This window comes from Phymastichus coffea, unplaced genomic scaffold (assembly GCF_024137745.1).
Source record: "Phymastichus coffea isolate CEN01 unplaced genomic scaffold, Cenicafe_Pcof_1.1 PCOF00006, whole genome shotgun sequence".
In the NCBI taxonomy this organism is placed as follows: domain Eukaryota; kingdom Metazoa; phylum Arthropoda; class Insecta; order Hymenoptera; family Eulophidae; genus Phymastichus; species Phymastichus coffea.
This window is the reverse complement of record NW_026706817.1, coordinates 5,516,702-5,533,465: the sequence shown is the minus strand read 5'-3', so window position 1 is coordinate 5,533,465 and position 16,764 is coordinate 5,516,702. Positions and strand designations below refer to the sequence as shown.

Sequence of the window (16,764 nt, the reverse complement as noted above, 5' to 3'; positions counted from 1 at the left end):
TAAATTTGCAGCATGGAAACTTACTGTACAATTTGATATGAAAAACACTGCGTACAATTTTAGAATGATAGTGATAATTAAATCTTTTTTTAAAGTTATAACTTTTAAAATGATTACTGAACTGAAATTTGGATCAAATCAACTGTAAAATAAGAACTAATTATATTACGAAAATCTTCGCAGCACTTCACAAATTTCAAACAACCAATGTCCGAAATTGAGTGCAAAATATTAATCTTGTGTAATAAAGTGTGGCAAGCATTTCCTACAAATTTTTAAGAACATGGCATTTTTCAACCTAATCTAAACCAATTTTTTTAAATACTACTGATGTATGTTTAAACAAGTAATTCATAACACCTATCATGAGATAAAGTTTCAGTGGCGGATTCTATATGTAATTTCTATTTCCTTTTTTATTGAACAAATTGAAAAATAAACACAACATGCGTTACCCGTTTTTACCCATGCTTTACCCATTTTTCAAAATTTTTTATACAGTCACCAATACTATTCACATGAATTTTCAAATCCGTTTCCATATTCATGGTTAAAGAAAAGAATGTCAATTCTTTTTCTGTGTCTATTGTATTAGCATGGACTTGCGAGAGTCTCGCGTTAATGTTTTTGAGTTGTAAATAAAAGTATGTTATTTGATTTTCGAGATCAGAGATCAGGGAAAAATTGATATAATAATATATAATAATATATATATATATATATATATATAGCTAATAAGCTCGCAACTCTGCGTCATTACTTGCTGGATTTAAATCGTTATTGTTGCGAAGCGTCGCAAAATTAGTACAAATTCGTTCATACGAAGAGATTGGTTAGTGGCAGTGTTTCTATTATTAAGTGATTATTCAACTCGTTCTAATCTTTCGTTACGAAGAGTTGCAAAGCTTAAGTTAAGCAGATAATTTAGATTGCTTCTAGAATAATAGGTAATATGGGCAGCCTCTGTACAACGCAGAATGGCCGTATTCATCGTAGTTACAACAATATAATTGTTCACGAAAAGCGTTGTTGGGAAAAAGGCACTCTTTTGGAATATGATTATTATTTAATTACCTTTACATTTAGCACAACGATAATCAAGTTAGAGACCTGAGCTACTATGATCAATGCGTTGGCATCTGGTACATTGAAAGTGAGTTCTTTTTCTAAAAGTATCAACTTTAACTTTTTGGTAATACAAAGATTTTAAATGAAGTAAAATAAAATAAAGTACCTTAGAAACATTTTAAGTAATATTACGGTTACTAAGTAGGACTACAAAGTGAGTAACGCGAGGTTTGTCTTTAAGTTTGCTTTTGTGACTTTTAGAGTTTCAATATTTGGCAAATTTGAGCTTTTGATTTCAGTTTCAATATCCATATATGATCAGTCGCCGTTAATACCTTCAAGTTTTTAAATATTTGTATCTTTAATACCAGTTGGAGGGCAGACTCTTGGCTTTATGCCAGTTGGCATCTGTATTGATGTAGTTGTTGTATATGTGATAGTAATTAGTGTACTTAATGTTATTGTGCTGGCAGAATTCACGATTCTATCTTTCTCTATATTTTCGTTATGTATATTAACGGTATCATCCTGGCTATCGATGTTTATATTTTCGTCCTTGGTGATCATTAAGTTTAATATTATAGTGTGGCACATGCTGAACGATAGCGCATAGCTACAAGATTCCAGTCTTCCAGTGAACTGGTAGGAACTTTTGCAGAGAAGAAAACACAGAAGGCTCTCACTAAAATTAAATGTTCAAATTATGTAAGATTGATTTTGTACCTCCAAATGATGATACAGGAGTCGTATGATGGTAAAGTAGTAAAGCGCTCGAGTATAAATGACCGTTTTCCATGGAGCAAAAAGCAAGCGTGCCGCTTGCCTTCCTGACTCCGAGAGGACTTCGAGGAATCTAACTCTGGTCTCCCGCGTGACAAGCGGGGATAATGACCATTATACTACGGGGGGTGAAGATGTTCGGTATTCCAGCGTAGCAGGGTAACCTGCTCGAGAGTTAAGATAATTAGGATATAAGCCTTCGAGATAATAGGGTATCAGGGTATGAAATAAAACAAAAGTATTTTTATTTATATGGGCAAGTAAATTTGAAATTGTATGAATTTGTAGACATCTATAATTTTTGGTTAAAATATTTACACAGTAATTTTTGAAGAGATAAAACCATGAGTAGACAGGGGAGTTCTTAAAAAAAAGTTATAGTGTGTATAAATAAATTAAATAAAAATGTTGTATCTTATACATTAATATGAATTAAATATATTTTTTGAATTTATTTATTCCAAAGTAATATACCCTGCCGGTCACTACTTTGGGCACCCCGACGCAAAATTAGTCAAAGGTTTAAGTACACTACAGAGTCGCCCGGGCGCGCGTTTGAAAGGTGTTTTCAAGAACTTTCAAATGGTACGAGTATGACACATGAATACAATTAATTATTTTTTAATTTTTTGCAAACAATAATTGAACATTTTGAAGTTTCTCACGCTGTTCTTCATATTAATTTCTATTAATTAATTATTATAAAAGCAAAAGTAAATTACGATCTGCCATCACACTAATTTTGAAAGTTTGCCAAATCTGAAAAAAAAATCTTATAAAAATTTAAGTTAGAGCATTGTTTGGCTTTTATCAAGCTCTCTCTGACTTACTGGTCAAAAAATTATTTTCGTCAAAACCGACGTGAGCACGGGCATTTTTTCCGGGAAGTGACAATTTTCTTAAACATTTTTTGTCTCTGTAAATTCTAAAACTTCAAAAAAATGTATAGGAGAAAAAATGATTGTTTTTGCAAGTTGAGTACTGCAATATTTTCTGTTTTAATTTTTTCGAAAAAAAAATGTCTGTAGGTTTTTATAATTTTTTTTTCACAGCTGGTACGCCAAAAAATGATAAACTACACCAAATTTTTTTTTTCACTTATTCAATACAATTCCATAATAAATGTCATTAATTTTGCAAAAAAATAACTTTCCTCATTTTTTTGGTCTTAGAAAAATTTGTTTCTTTTTTTTCAAAGTTAGCAAAAAATTTCCCAAATTTTCAATGTTAAATTATTGTTTGCAAAAGATTAAAAAACAATCAATGGCATCAACTAGTCATACCCTTTGAAAGCTCTTGGAAATACCTTTCAAATGCGCCCCCGGGCGACCCTGTACGTTAAATTTACTAGAGACATTAAACTTTAACGTTTTGACTAATTTTGCTGAGTGGGGCCTAATGTACGAGTAGGTGACCGGCAGTGTACTGTAACAGGGAAGGTTATCTGAAAAATGGGAAATTTATTTAAGAACAAATTCCCACGATACAGAGCAAACGGCCGCTCCGTTAAACACGTATGATAGTACGTGTATTCGCCTTAACGTCAGATGATTTATCCTAGTTGTCTTCTATTAAACGGAGTTGAACTCACCTTAAGTCACGTGTCTTGTGACACTCGTTGAACTTTAAGTGTGAGCGACTTTACTCCTAATCTTCTTAATCCCCTAGATGTAATTGGATTAAAAACCTAAGCCTTTTTCAATTACTTAAGCTACTAGGAAAATTAAATTACGAAAACGGCGAATAAATTTAACAGACTTTAACCCATTAAGTCCCAAACGCACAAAATTTTAAAGTTGACTTTGACCACGCATCATTTAAAATAAACGGGGGACTTTGAACTCAAGGCACATATACTTATGTTTTTGAGGTCGCTCTTTCGATTAGCGGTGTCGAAAATTCCGAAAAATAACGTTTAACCTATTATTTTTCAACAAATATAAAAAAAATGCACTTTTTGGACTCGGATTTTTTTTTCAAACCTAATTTCAGCAATGTTCCGAATGTCTAGGCAACTTCTAATACAGATAAAAGGTGTTCCCGATACTTGCACTTCAAAAATATGCAGCGAAACATTTCGATATATAGTGTTATGCAATTCAAAATGGCGTCCGAACGCCAAATTTTTGTTTTAAATTTCACAGATTCTTTTCTCGAAAACTATAGACTTTCATAAAAATTTCCTAAGAATAAAAATGTTTTAGATTTAGTCAAAGAATATACTCAATTTTTTTCAGATTGATCCGGTACGATTTTGGATTTTTCAAAAAGTCAAAAAATCGAAATTTCGAAAAGCGTCCTTAAAAAATCTGAAAAAAATTGAAATCATTCTTTGATGAATTCTAAACCATTTTTGTTCTCTCCAAAATTTTATAAAAGTTTATAGTTTTTGAGATAAAATTCTGTAAAAATTTTTTGTCGTAAACGTCCCTTTGCCTTTATTTATAATAAAGTTTCCCGATTCTTACCGCGAGGAGGTGGACGATTGAGAGAATCATATTTTCTTTTTTTTTTTAATATTTTTTTTGTTTTTTTTAATTTTATTTATTTTGTTTATTTTTCAATTTTATATTTTTTAGAGAAAAAACGCTAATCATTAGTATGATTCTTTTCAAAGCAGTAAAACGTATTTGAACAAATCCAAAAAACGAAGTAAGCATACAATAGAAAAAAATTTCTTGCCAAGAAAGTGTAGTATTGAAACCTGCAAGACACGAACAAGAAAATTTTGTAATACGTGTTCCTCGTATTATTGTCAACCATGCTTTGAAAAGAATCATACTAATGATTAGCGTTTTTTTCTCTAAAAAATATAAAATTAAAAAATAAACAAAATAAATAAAATTAAAAAAAAACAAAAAAAATATTAAAAGAAAAAAGAAAACATGATTCTCTCAATCGTCCACCTCCTCGCGGTAAGAATCGGGAAACTTTATTATAAATAAAGGCAAAGGGACGTTTACGACAAAAAATTTTTACAGAATTTTATCTCAAAAACTATAAACTTTTATAAAATTTTGGAAAGAACAAAAATGGTTTAGAATTCATCAAAGAATGATCTCAATTTTTTTCAGATTTTTTAAGGACGTTTTTCGAAATTTCGATTTTTTGACTTTTTGAAAAATCCAAAATCGTACCGGATCAATCTGAAAAAAATTGAGTATATTCTTTGACTAAATCTAAAACATTTTTATTCTTAGGAAATTTTTACGAAAGTCTATAGTTTTCGAGAAAAGAATCTGTGAAATTTAAAACAAAAATTTGGCGTTCGGACGCCATTTTGAATTGGATAACACTATATATCGAAATGTTTCGCTGTATATTTTTGAAGTGCAAGTATCGGGAACACCTTTTATCTGTATTAGAAGTTGCCTAGACATTCGGAACATTGCTGAAATTAGGTTTGAAAAAAAAATCCTAGTCCAAAAAATGCATTTTTTTTTATATTTGTTGAAAAATAATAGGTTAAACGTTATTTTTCGGAATTTTCGACACCGCTAATCGAAAGAGCGACCTCAAAAACATCAGTATATGTGACTTGAGTTCAAAGTCCCTCGTTTATTTTAAAATGATGCGCGGTCAAAGTCAACGTTAAAATTTTGTGCGTTTGGGACTTAATGGGTTAATTAATAAAAAATACTACAGTCTTTGTAGGGCCGAAAGACTAACGCACGCGAATAGGATTTTACAGTTAGTTATATTCGGTGAGAAAGAGAGAGAGAGAGAGAGAGTAGATTCGAATTATACCGCGAACTAACGCTCGACGCGAATACAAAAAAATAACGCTATCACGAATAGACAAAATACCGAATGTATTTTGTATCGCTTATAATGATGGAAGGTGCACCTACCATGCGGTGCAATTACGGTGATCAGCCGTAATTGTTGTTGCAAAAATATCAACTGCCGCTGCCTCTTGATTATCAGCTGCGCTTCCTTGTACTGCCTCCAATTAGCTACAATCTGCTGCTTCTGCACTGCTACTTGCTGCTGTTTTTTACCTCGAGAATACCTTTACACTCACGCACGAAATTGACCCAGAAAACTAACTATTCGGCGAAAACAAAGTTCAACACAAATCGGCGGTAAATTCGTGTTCACAGCTGAGGCGTAACTGCCTATTCAAAAGATCGCGCGCCCCCTCTCTCTCTTAACTGTTAGAACTAACGCGAGAGAAGCAGAATCGCGAACGGTTCGATTAATTAAATCGACTACCGTCGCAGTACATAAATTACATAATATGCATACATATATTACATATTAAATGTAATCTAGCAGAGGAATTTAATTTCTGTTTCTAGTCTGGTGTAAAATTAAAACTAAAAACTTAAAACTACATGGAATACATACGTAACTTAACTCTAGGCGTGTCCGCTTATGCTGAAGTAGCATTGTACTACTTTAGTAATCAGATCACTGTTTATTGCACTTATTGTTTTTTATATTACCAAATTTTATTTAACATTTGTTTTGCCTTTCAGTAGTATCCCGTGGTCGCATTCTTGTTTCTTCTGTATATAAGTCTTTCAAAATTGTTGAGTCTTGCTGGACATGTAAGTTTAATTGCACATGTTTTTCTGTAATATGGGAAGATTTCTTTGTGTAGCATTATGGTTGAACATTCACAAGATGATCTAGATACAACGTTACACTATAATTACATCATAGTAGCTTGGTTGAGCTTCTAGTGAAGATGTTGAGTTGAGTGAATGTTTGTTTTCCTTGTGTTTCCCTGTCGAAGTACAGTAGAGCTTTGTTATTTCCCATATAGTTGATGTCTCCATAGGTCATCCTGCTACAATTTGGATCCTGTACGAGGTCTGTCCGTAAAGTATCGGGTCTACGATATATATCTATCGTTTATATCTTCGCGTCATAGTGTTCGAGCGACCTCTACCGGACAGAAACCTCAACAGTAAAGCCTCACGAATCTATTGGTTACTTACTGACACCAGCCGGACGTATAGTTTATGCGCAGCGTGTCTTTGTTTACAGTGCCTTTTTCGTGTTCGTTGGATTTTGATATTGTCGAAAATGACTGAAAAACACGATCAACGAATTTGCATCAAATTTTGCTTCCAACTCGGAAAAACGAGTTCGGAAACTATTAAAATGATGCAAAAGTCCTTCGAAAGCGAGTGTATGAGCAAAACACGAATAAAAAAGTGGTATAAACTGTTCAAGGATGGTCGCACTTCTGTCGATAGTGATCCTCGTTCCGACCGACCTTCGACGACAAAAACCGCAGATAATATTGAGCGGGTGCGACTTGCAATCGAACATGATCGTCGTATGACTGTGCAAGAACTAGAAGAAGACCTTGGGATACCAAAACCTATCATTTCAGAAATTTTAACCGAAAATTTGGAATGAAACGCGTGTATGCGAAATTCATCCCAAAATTGCTCACAGCAGAGCAGAAGAACATTCGCTTAGAAATCGCTCTGGACAATCTGGAAATGGTCAATAATGAAGATAATGTGCTTAGAAAAGATATTACAGGTGATGAATCATGGGTTTATGGTTATGATCCTGAAACAAAACAACAATCTTCACAGTGGAAGCATTCTGAATCGCCAAGACCAAAAAATGCACGTCAAAGTCGGAGCAATGTTAAGTCAATATTGATTGTTTTTTTCGATTGTGAAGATGTTGTACTTCAGTAATATGCACCAACAGGTCAGACAATCAATAAAGAATATTACGTTCAAATTTTGAAACGTTTGCGTGATGCAGTAAGAAGAAAACGGCCGCACTTTTGGGAAAGTGTTGACTAGCTTCTCCATCACGATAATGCGCCAGCGCATTCATCCAATCTTGTGCAGCAGTTTTTGAGCAAACACAATATCGCATTGCTTCGAAACCTCCATACAGTCCCGACATAGCCCCTTGTGACTTTTGGCTGTTTCCAAAACTAAAAAACGACTCAAAGGACACCGATTCGATGACAAAACAACGGTTGAAAACAATGCGACGAGTGTACTTAAGGCTATCCCTAAGAGTGAGTTCCAGGACTGTTTTGAAAAGTGGAAACATCGATGGAACCGTGTTATTCAATCAAGTGGGGATTACTTTGAAGGATGCCACCCACCAGATGATAAAGAATAACGCTAGCACGAAAATATATAAGTAGGCCCGATACTTTCCGGACAGACCTCGTATAGGCTTCCCCGGAGCTGACAATTGTTTCTTCATACGTGCCTTGCAATTATTTTCTTCTGCTATTTTATCTATTTCATCAAAAACTTTTTCTATAAAAGTTTTGTTCGTTATTTTCGGCTTTTGATATAGGTATGTTGCTTTTATAAATTGTATATTTTTAATATTCTTGTTATATGGTTCTATATTCAAATGTTTCATAAAATCGTTTGCCATCTTGATTATTTTGCTTCTGTCTTTTTTAGTTCTTTCTAGTATTTTTAAGTAATTGAAAAGGTTCAATCTTGTGTGAGATATTTTGTAGTACGTGTTACAGTTTTTATTTTTACAGATATGTTCTTATATCTAATAGTAACTTGGTAAGATTGTTTGTATCTTCACGGACTTTCAGTGTAGGGAGTGAATCTCCATAAGATTGAGTTAATTTGAGTATGATATCTTTACAATTTATTTTATTGTCCATTTTGTTTATAGGTTTTCTTTTATCCATTTTTTGAGCTTATTTCTTTTATTATTTAAACTGTCAATATGAAAACTGTAACAGGGTTGATTAACTGTTGCAATTAGGGTTTGTATAAGAACAATCTTCCACGATGCACAGATAACAGCCGTGCCGTTAATCACGTATGAGCATACGTGTATTCACCTTTACGATTGATACTTTCACTCCAATGTCTCCTTTCCAATACAGTTGAACTCGCTTTTAGTCACCTGACTTGTGATACTTGTATTATCCAAGGTGTACGAAGATTAATGTTCATTTACCACTATTCCCTATACAAAATCGGTTCAAAAGATTTCTGGAAACGGATCCGTTAAATTAAAGGGAAATGAAAGAACGTAATGCTGCAAATAGAAAACAAATCTTTTTATAGGATTATTAGTTATAGTCTTTTATGGGCCGAAAGACTTACGCATGTGTATAAGATTAACACTTATCCGGAGAGAGAAAGAGAGAATACAAAAATTCTACCGCGAGCTACAACGTCAGGCGATACGAATGAGGTAACGGCCGCTTACAAAACTACCAGTTGAATGAAATCGTTGCGCGGAAATAAAGTGGTGCACCTACTCTGCGATACGGTTATGGTGATCAGCTGTAACTGATTAATGTCGAACATTGTAGCTCCCGGATGATGCTTCTTCAGCTCTATCCTGGTTATCGTAGCACTTGCTACTCGTCCACTCTTCTCGGTCTCATACCCACTCACGTACCAAAAAAACCATAACTCTAACTGGGTGAACGACAAAGGAAACACACGAAAAATTTGTCGGTATATCGGTGAACAGCTAAGGCTATATTGAAACTGAAACTCGCGCTCGCCCCCTCTCTCCTAACCGTTTGCTCTAGCGCTTCGAATGTTACCGAATCGCGAATGTACCGATTGTTTAAATCGACTACCATTGCAAAACTTAATATAATTTATTAAATTATAAATTATATTGAACTTTATATTGTTAAGTTATATAATATAAAAAGCATAGAACTTTAAATATTACAAATTAAATATATTACAATTCAATAAAGTAGTACACATTAAGTTATCTTCCGAAAGAAAATAGAACTTCAATGTGCTCGCCCACACATTCTAAAGCCATTCAAGTTTCCAGCTAATTAAAAACCAATCTTCGTAGCGCTACAGATAATGCAGAAATTCGTTTTGATTATTTATTGAACCAATTGTAGCAAAATGATCTAGTAATTTTCAAAAGGTTCTATAGACTAATAGGAAATATGTCACTATTTTAACAAATAAAATATCATGCGAGATTAGGCCTAGATTGCTCGTCCTAATGAACGTTACTTTTTGTTTTTTCAGAAGAAACTCCTTCACATTTGTACTACGATTGTCAACTAAGGTAATTTTATTTTCGTAATATATAGTTATCGAAAGAGTTATTTATATTTCAATATATACCGTATATATTTAATACAATATATATTTCAATAGAAACCATGCAAATCTAGATAGAAAAATTAGCGATAACTATTTCAATAAAAGTAAGTTTTTTTATCAATGTTTCATATTTCCTATTTTCTGTTCTATCGTTCATGAATGGAAAATCTATTCTACCAATTTTCTAATTCAATGCTATACCAGGGTGGTCCGATAAGTACTTAGCCTACAAAAGCAAAACGAAAATTTTGGAAAAGTGGCGTTTTGTTTTCAACATAGTCTCCTTTTAGTTCGATACACTAGGCCCAGCGATGTTCCAACTTCTTTAACCCGTCTGAAAAATACGTTTCCTCGAGGTCTGAAAAGTAGGCTTTCGTGGCAGCGATTACCTCCTCATTCGACTCAAATTTCTGCCCGGCGAGTGACTTTTTCAGTTTGGAAACAAAAAAAAGTCGCACGGAGCTAAATCTGGAGAATACGGTGGATGGGGCAGCAGTTCGTAGCCTAATTCGACCAATTTGGCCATGGCGACGGCGGAAGTGTGAGCCGGTGCTTTCTCATGGTGGAAGAGCACTTTTTTTTCGCCAAATGCGGCCGTTTTTTCTGCGATTCGACGTCGAATCGGCCCAATAATTCGGCATAGTACAGCCCTGTGACCGTTTTGTCCCTTTCCAGGTAGTCGATGTAGATCACACCTTGTGAATCCCAGAAAACGGTGGCCATCACCTTTCCGGCCGATTAGGCAGTCTTCGCCTTCTTCGGAGCACTTTCGCCGGATAAAGTCCACTGTTTCGACTGTTCCTTGGTCTCTAGTGTATACCAGTGGATCCATGTTTCGTCGACTGTCACGAAATGACACAGAAACTCCTTTGGATTGCGCTTAAACAGCGTCAGACATTGCTCTGAAGTTGTCTCACGGTTGCGCTTGTTGTCCGGAGTGAGCAAACGCGGTACCCATCGCGCCGACAGCTTTCTCATGCCCAACATTTCTTGCAGGATATGACCCACGCGGTCTTTTGAGATGCCTACGATCTTAGCTATCTCGCGCACCTTCAATCGTCGATCTGTCAATACGAGATCGTGAATTTTTGTCACGTTATCCTCCGTCGTAGCCGTTTTCGGAGCACCTGGATGGGGTTCTTTAAAAATCGACGTGCGACCACGTTGAAACTCGTTAAACCAATTTTTGACGGTCGCCATCGAAGGAGAAGAGTCGCCGTACACAGCATCCAAGCGCTTTTTGATTTCGCTGCGCGATTTCCCTTCCAAAAACAAGAATCGAATCACCGACCGATACTGCTCTTTTTCCATTTTTCAAAAATCAACGGACACACTTGCTTTCACACGCTCTCAAAAATAAACTACAACTCCGATCCGGCTGAAATCTTGATAGTAACCATCAAGAAGGTTGTACTACGTGATAGAATATTTCTTTTGCGAGAGTGGCGCCATCTGGTGGTGAGGCTAAGTACTTATCGGACCACCCTCGTATCTATAATAATTAATAGATAGCAAAAACTTTTGTTCTCTTTGGAAAAGTCTTGCATCTCAGCAAGATTAACTTGCTATGTCTCGTTCATTCCACCTAAACTCGGGCTCTGTAAATATTGAAAATAGAGTTACATCTACGAGAGAAAATTAGGTTCCACAACCTGTACGATCAAGCGAATTAGTTTTATCAATAAACTAACGCTGGTCGAAATTTGATACATCATAATTAAACGCATCATTGTCTACGATGACATATATATTACATAAACTTCACATATGCAAAATAAACTTTGCAAACTGTAAAGTTTGTACATTGATATTTTTTTAATATTTGAACTATTTTCACAGCTCTTTCAAATTATTGTGTTAAATTTTTCATAGAATAGTTCATATTTACATTCTATTCATTATAATAAATCCTGACATAATAAATATATTTACTTTATTATACTTGTATTTTCAAATGAGTCATGGTTGCATCAATATATCTGTATACAATTTGACCGTATATGGTTAAAGAAACTGACAGCTTACTGAATACTTTCCATATCAACATAATTATTATCCTAAAAATTAAATAACTATATGTATTAAAAAATAAATTTGATATTTCAGGTTATCTTATTTCTTGTATAAGCAAAAGTACTTCTATGGCACTTTCAATCGGGCCACCAGTAATTATTCCATTTCTACTTTTTGGAGGATTTTTCTTAAATATCGCGTAAGTTGTAGCATTTTTAAAAGTTATATATGTTGTATTTAACATAGTTTATATTGATATAGAATATTGACTTTGAATAAAAATCGATCGCAATTCAACAGTTTTCTTTGACATAATTATCATACCCACCGATGGAATAATGGTATTTAAAGTTGAAATGAAATTTGCCTTATTAGAAATTTCGTTTGATACTAAAGATATAGTATTTAATCTATTTAAATTACTACCACGTTAAATGTGCAATTGATATTATTCAATTCATTTCAACTAATTTCAATACTTTGGTACCTTTATCAGTAATAATTAGGTCAATGCAAATTATTAATGTATTGACTTATTACTTCAAGAACTAAATAGTAAAATTTTGAAATAAAAAAGTAACCCAAGTGAAAGCAAACTCAACTCTCACCTGTAAATAACAGTCAGCTGAAAAATATGATAAAGTGACTGCTGGATAGACTGGTCACAATGTTTATTCTGATTCCATCGCTCATAATAAGATTTGTAGTGGAAAATTTCAGCCGGTTCAAGGCGTGCACACTAATTCGTTCCACAGTGGCTGTTAGTGACTCGTTTTCCTGACTTGATTGAGGCCAGATCACCGTTGCTACAATCGACGATCATCAGGGATTTGGGTCGAAAAATGGCACATGTTACTGCGTACTGAGCGACTACGCAGTGGGTACACATAACGGCACCTTTCTGGTGAACAGTTGCAATCCTTCGGATTAGTTAATTTTCTCATTGCTTCTTGCTCCTGGGTGATCACGCAGGATCAGCTCAGGTAGTACATCCTTTTCTACGGGTCCAGGTACGAACGGATAATGGCACACAGACGGTTATCTCTCGAAAAATGAGAACGTTTTGCGAATTCGGAGCGCCTTAACTGTAAATTCCGACCACGGCTGAAATAACTCAGGTCAGAATGCAGGGGAAAATGATCAGCTAGGTAACAATAAACCGATGAACTCAATTTCACACTTTCACTTTTTTATTTCGAAGAGAAATTCATCTATACACTCGAGTCAGTCAGAAAATGGCGGTTGGTCAACGCGATTCAGCTGCCTATTTCATGTCTCAACCTGAACGCTTTCATCTCTCTCTCTCTCTCTCTCTCTCTCTTTCTCTCTCTCTCTCTCTCTCTCTCTCTCTCTCTCTCTCTCTCTCTCTTTCGCAAGCTTAAAGATTGAACAAAGCTAGTGCCCGATTTCTCGTTCTCTTCTCTTTTCAGCAGCCATGATATCTGGCATACTTTGTCGATAGAGAAACTAAATGTGAGTATGTGTATTCACACTCATAGTTTGGTAATAGACGCGGAATTGCAATTGAGAATGGACAAATGATAGAATGAACTCAAACAGTCAATTTCAAACGATAGTATTATAACAAATCTGATATCAGCACGTTATGTCTCTCTCTCTCTCTCTCTAGGGCAATAATATAGAACAATTGTAATATGCCATGTCTTTCGACTTATATTTTTCCTTAGCTGCAGCAGACGACAATTGCGGAGAACAAGATAAGAGAAAGTGCTGGCAGAGAGAGACCGCATGCATGTGTATGTATAGCTATGTGTGACGAGCTGCGCGCCACGTGCCGCATGACGAAGGGTCGGCTATTAGCTGATAGCTCGCGATCTATGCGGCGGCATTCGACGGTACTTGCACCTATCAGTGTGCCTTATTATTTTTGTTGTGGGATCCGCCTCGTGGCTAGTGGGTACTCCTCGACCGGGAATTGATAGTGAGGTGCAAGTGTGAGCGCTGCACCTTCTCCTTCGTGTGAGGACTAACAAACCGCATTCAAGTAGTCTGCAACCTTGCTGTCCGGTCGATTCGTGACACAGGGGCATCGCCGAATGTAAGTACTAACCGTCCTTTACGTCTCTCTCTAGCTCTGCCTAATTTGCCGCTCTCTCTGTGCCGCTATGTACACTCTTTTCACATGTACATAAACTGTATATACACCTACTGCTATAATTGTATGGCTTTTCTTTTGAGTATCCTTTCCCTCATTTTGGCAACCTGATCTACCGGGCTGGCCTTACATAACATAACGCACGCCCGCAAAGAGCTGCAACTGTACCAGTAAATACTTTATCTCGAATAAATTAATATTGTAGCGGTCTAAATCCCCGTTACAATATATAAAAATTGTTTGATAATACCGCAATATTCTAAATATAAGACAAATTGCTCTGACAGTAAATCACATGGTGAAAAATTAATTATTATTAAAACTATTAAATATCACATAAATTAATCTCACATGGCTACCTACAAGCTACTAATATTATACTTAAAGATAAAAGAAGTCTTTCAATGCTCTCTGTTATATACTGTCCTCCTAGACAGTTTCTAAATAACAATATGAAAAATATTTTGATAGCTTGAGACATCGATTTCTCGCAGGAGCTGATTATAACGTGAAAAAATAATTTAGGATCAAGGTCAATAACTCCAAGTCCAAAAGAAGATAATTTACTTATTAATGTAAGCAAAAAATTAAATTCAATATTGACTGGTGAATGTACCTACTGATTTTTTGGTTAAACAAATTACTTGACTTAATTGACTTCGCAATCGTTAAAGGAGTATACTCCAAAAGACTAACAGCCAAATTCTATCTAGAGTTAATTTTATATAATTCTCTAATAAATTCTACCTTTTTAAAATAAGAACTAATACAAAAAGTAATTCTCTCTATAATAGAAAAACAAACTTACGTACACACAAAAAAATACTAATAAAGATATAGATACTGCAATATAACATTTAAATGAAAATATTTATAGATCGATCAATAGTGTAACTCAACCCATAAATATTCAACCATCTCAATACCTACCGTATTTTCATAAAATTGGTTTTAGTACAATAAAGACAATCAAAAATATATATTAACACAGTAGATCGAAATCTGAGAAATTACATTATAATCGATCAATCAAAAAATTAGATACGAATGAATTTTTCACTGCGAAGAAAAAAAAGCAGAAATACAATTATATTTAAAAAATTTAATCACTACGAAAGCTTTTATCTATTCACTGTGGTAGGCGATTAAAAAAATAAATCCTCTAAACGTTTTTCTCCTCCCGAACTAAAAAATGACATAATAGGAGTAAGAGCAGACATAGAAAAAGGTACTCCCTATGATAAGAACTAGGAAAACTTAAAATACTTTTCGGAGGTAGAGATCAACTTCTCAGTGATGTGGTGATTGTTAGAGATTGTGATGGTAAACGTCTTATTAGCGCTAACGGCTCAACCGTGCGGGTGCCCGCGAGGGCAGCACCTACCGGTTGGGGAAAATGTGACGAGGTAATTCGGCACGCGACGGGACGAAACGCGCGCGTATAAAAATGAGGCAGTCGAGGATCAGCTATCGATATCGCCGAGAGGAGTCGAAGATTGGCATCCGGTCGCTGAGCTGTGTAAGGTGGGATAGTTGATAGTTCCCGAGTTTTCCCGAGTGCCGAGATGAGCTGATCGAGAGTGCATGCCTAACTACCGATACGAGGAGCGGCGAATATAGGTTCAGCCGCCGTTTCGCGAGACACGCATAAATTGAAAGAGATATCGAAGTCCTCCGATCGCAGGTGATTTTGTTGTTGCCGAGACGTCCAGAGAGAGCTGACCTGAGCCTGCAGACGCGGTGCTTCGCCTGTTACCATAAACGTATGTGTGAGGTGTTTCGCCATCGAAGGCGAAACCGTGCGCACGCGAGTTCGCGACCCACAGAAAAAAGGGGAACAATAGATTTTGCCCGAACGCGCTGTGTGTGCTGAGTTTCGTTCGCTGCCGAACACTCGTCATTAAGATAAGCTGGCCAGCTTGATCTCGCGACCGCGATTGCATGTCTAATAACCAATTTTCCGTACTCGAAGTAAAGCGTGCATGTAACATCTCGGCAAACAAAGAGCGGCGAGCGATCCGACACCGCATGTTGTTGTCGTGCACGCTAATGTAAACAAACGCGCGGGCCGAATTTGATATAATATTGAGAGATAATAAAAGTTCTCGTATGTGATGTTAACAGTACTTTCGAAGTGTTCTTCTCGTATTTGTAATTAGTTGGTTGACTGACACCCGTTCCCTCCTGCTCTCCGATTTTCGTGTCTGACGTAGGTAATTACGCGCGCCTTTCAGTACGATCGCACGAATAAATTAATTAAACGGTATTCACCCCGTTACAAGGTATTAAATTTGTGATCATGCTTCTCATCTCTGTGTCCTGTATAGTGACCTGTAGGATGAGTAGATTTTATTCGGGTTGAATAAGAAATGAAACATATTGAAATAAGGGTATCAAAGTCGGTAATAATAACTAAGAACAATCTCCGTTTGTTATCACAGCGCATGTAATAGAGTTATCCGAGTAAAAATTATTTAAAGGAGGGATTCGGGAGACGCAAACGTTCCTGCAACTAAATAGTACGCTGAATGTATGCACTAATCGCGCGATAAACTACATTCAGGATATGGAAGAATTCAGGTTTGAGATCGTAGTAAAAAACGCTTAATATTAAGATATTTACTCATAAAACAACGATGTCCATATATACATGAAAAAGAATTACAAAATTATGTTTTTCTCATTGAAGTAAAATCTAAGTTGTCTTGACAAAAGAAGAAAGAAACAAAA

At 35.5% G+C, this 16,764-nt stretch overlaps 1 protein-coding gene across 4 annotated transcripts in view; it reads left to right on the top strand.

Moving 5' to 3' along the window:
- Positions 1-16,764, top strand: part of LOC131668403 (protein white) — a 625,545-nt gene that overhangs the window by 573,429 nt on the left and 35,352 nt on the right. For 3 of the 4 annotated variants that reach the window (XM_058942531.1, XM_058942521.1, XM_058942544.1), the window contains one exon: positions 12,012-12,117. In XM_058942531.1, coding sequence (XP_058798514.1) covers positions 12,012-12,117 — 106 coding nt within the window. Of the gene's footprint in view, positions 1-9,827; positions 9,868-12,011; positions 12,118-16,764 lie in introns of all 4 variants that reach the window. The other variant, XR_009302267.1, reaches the window with a different exon arrangement.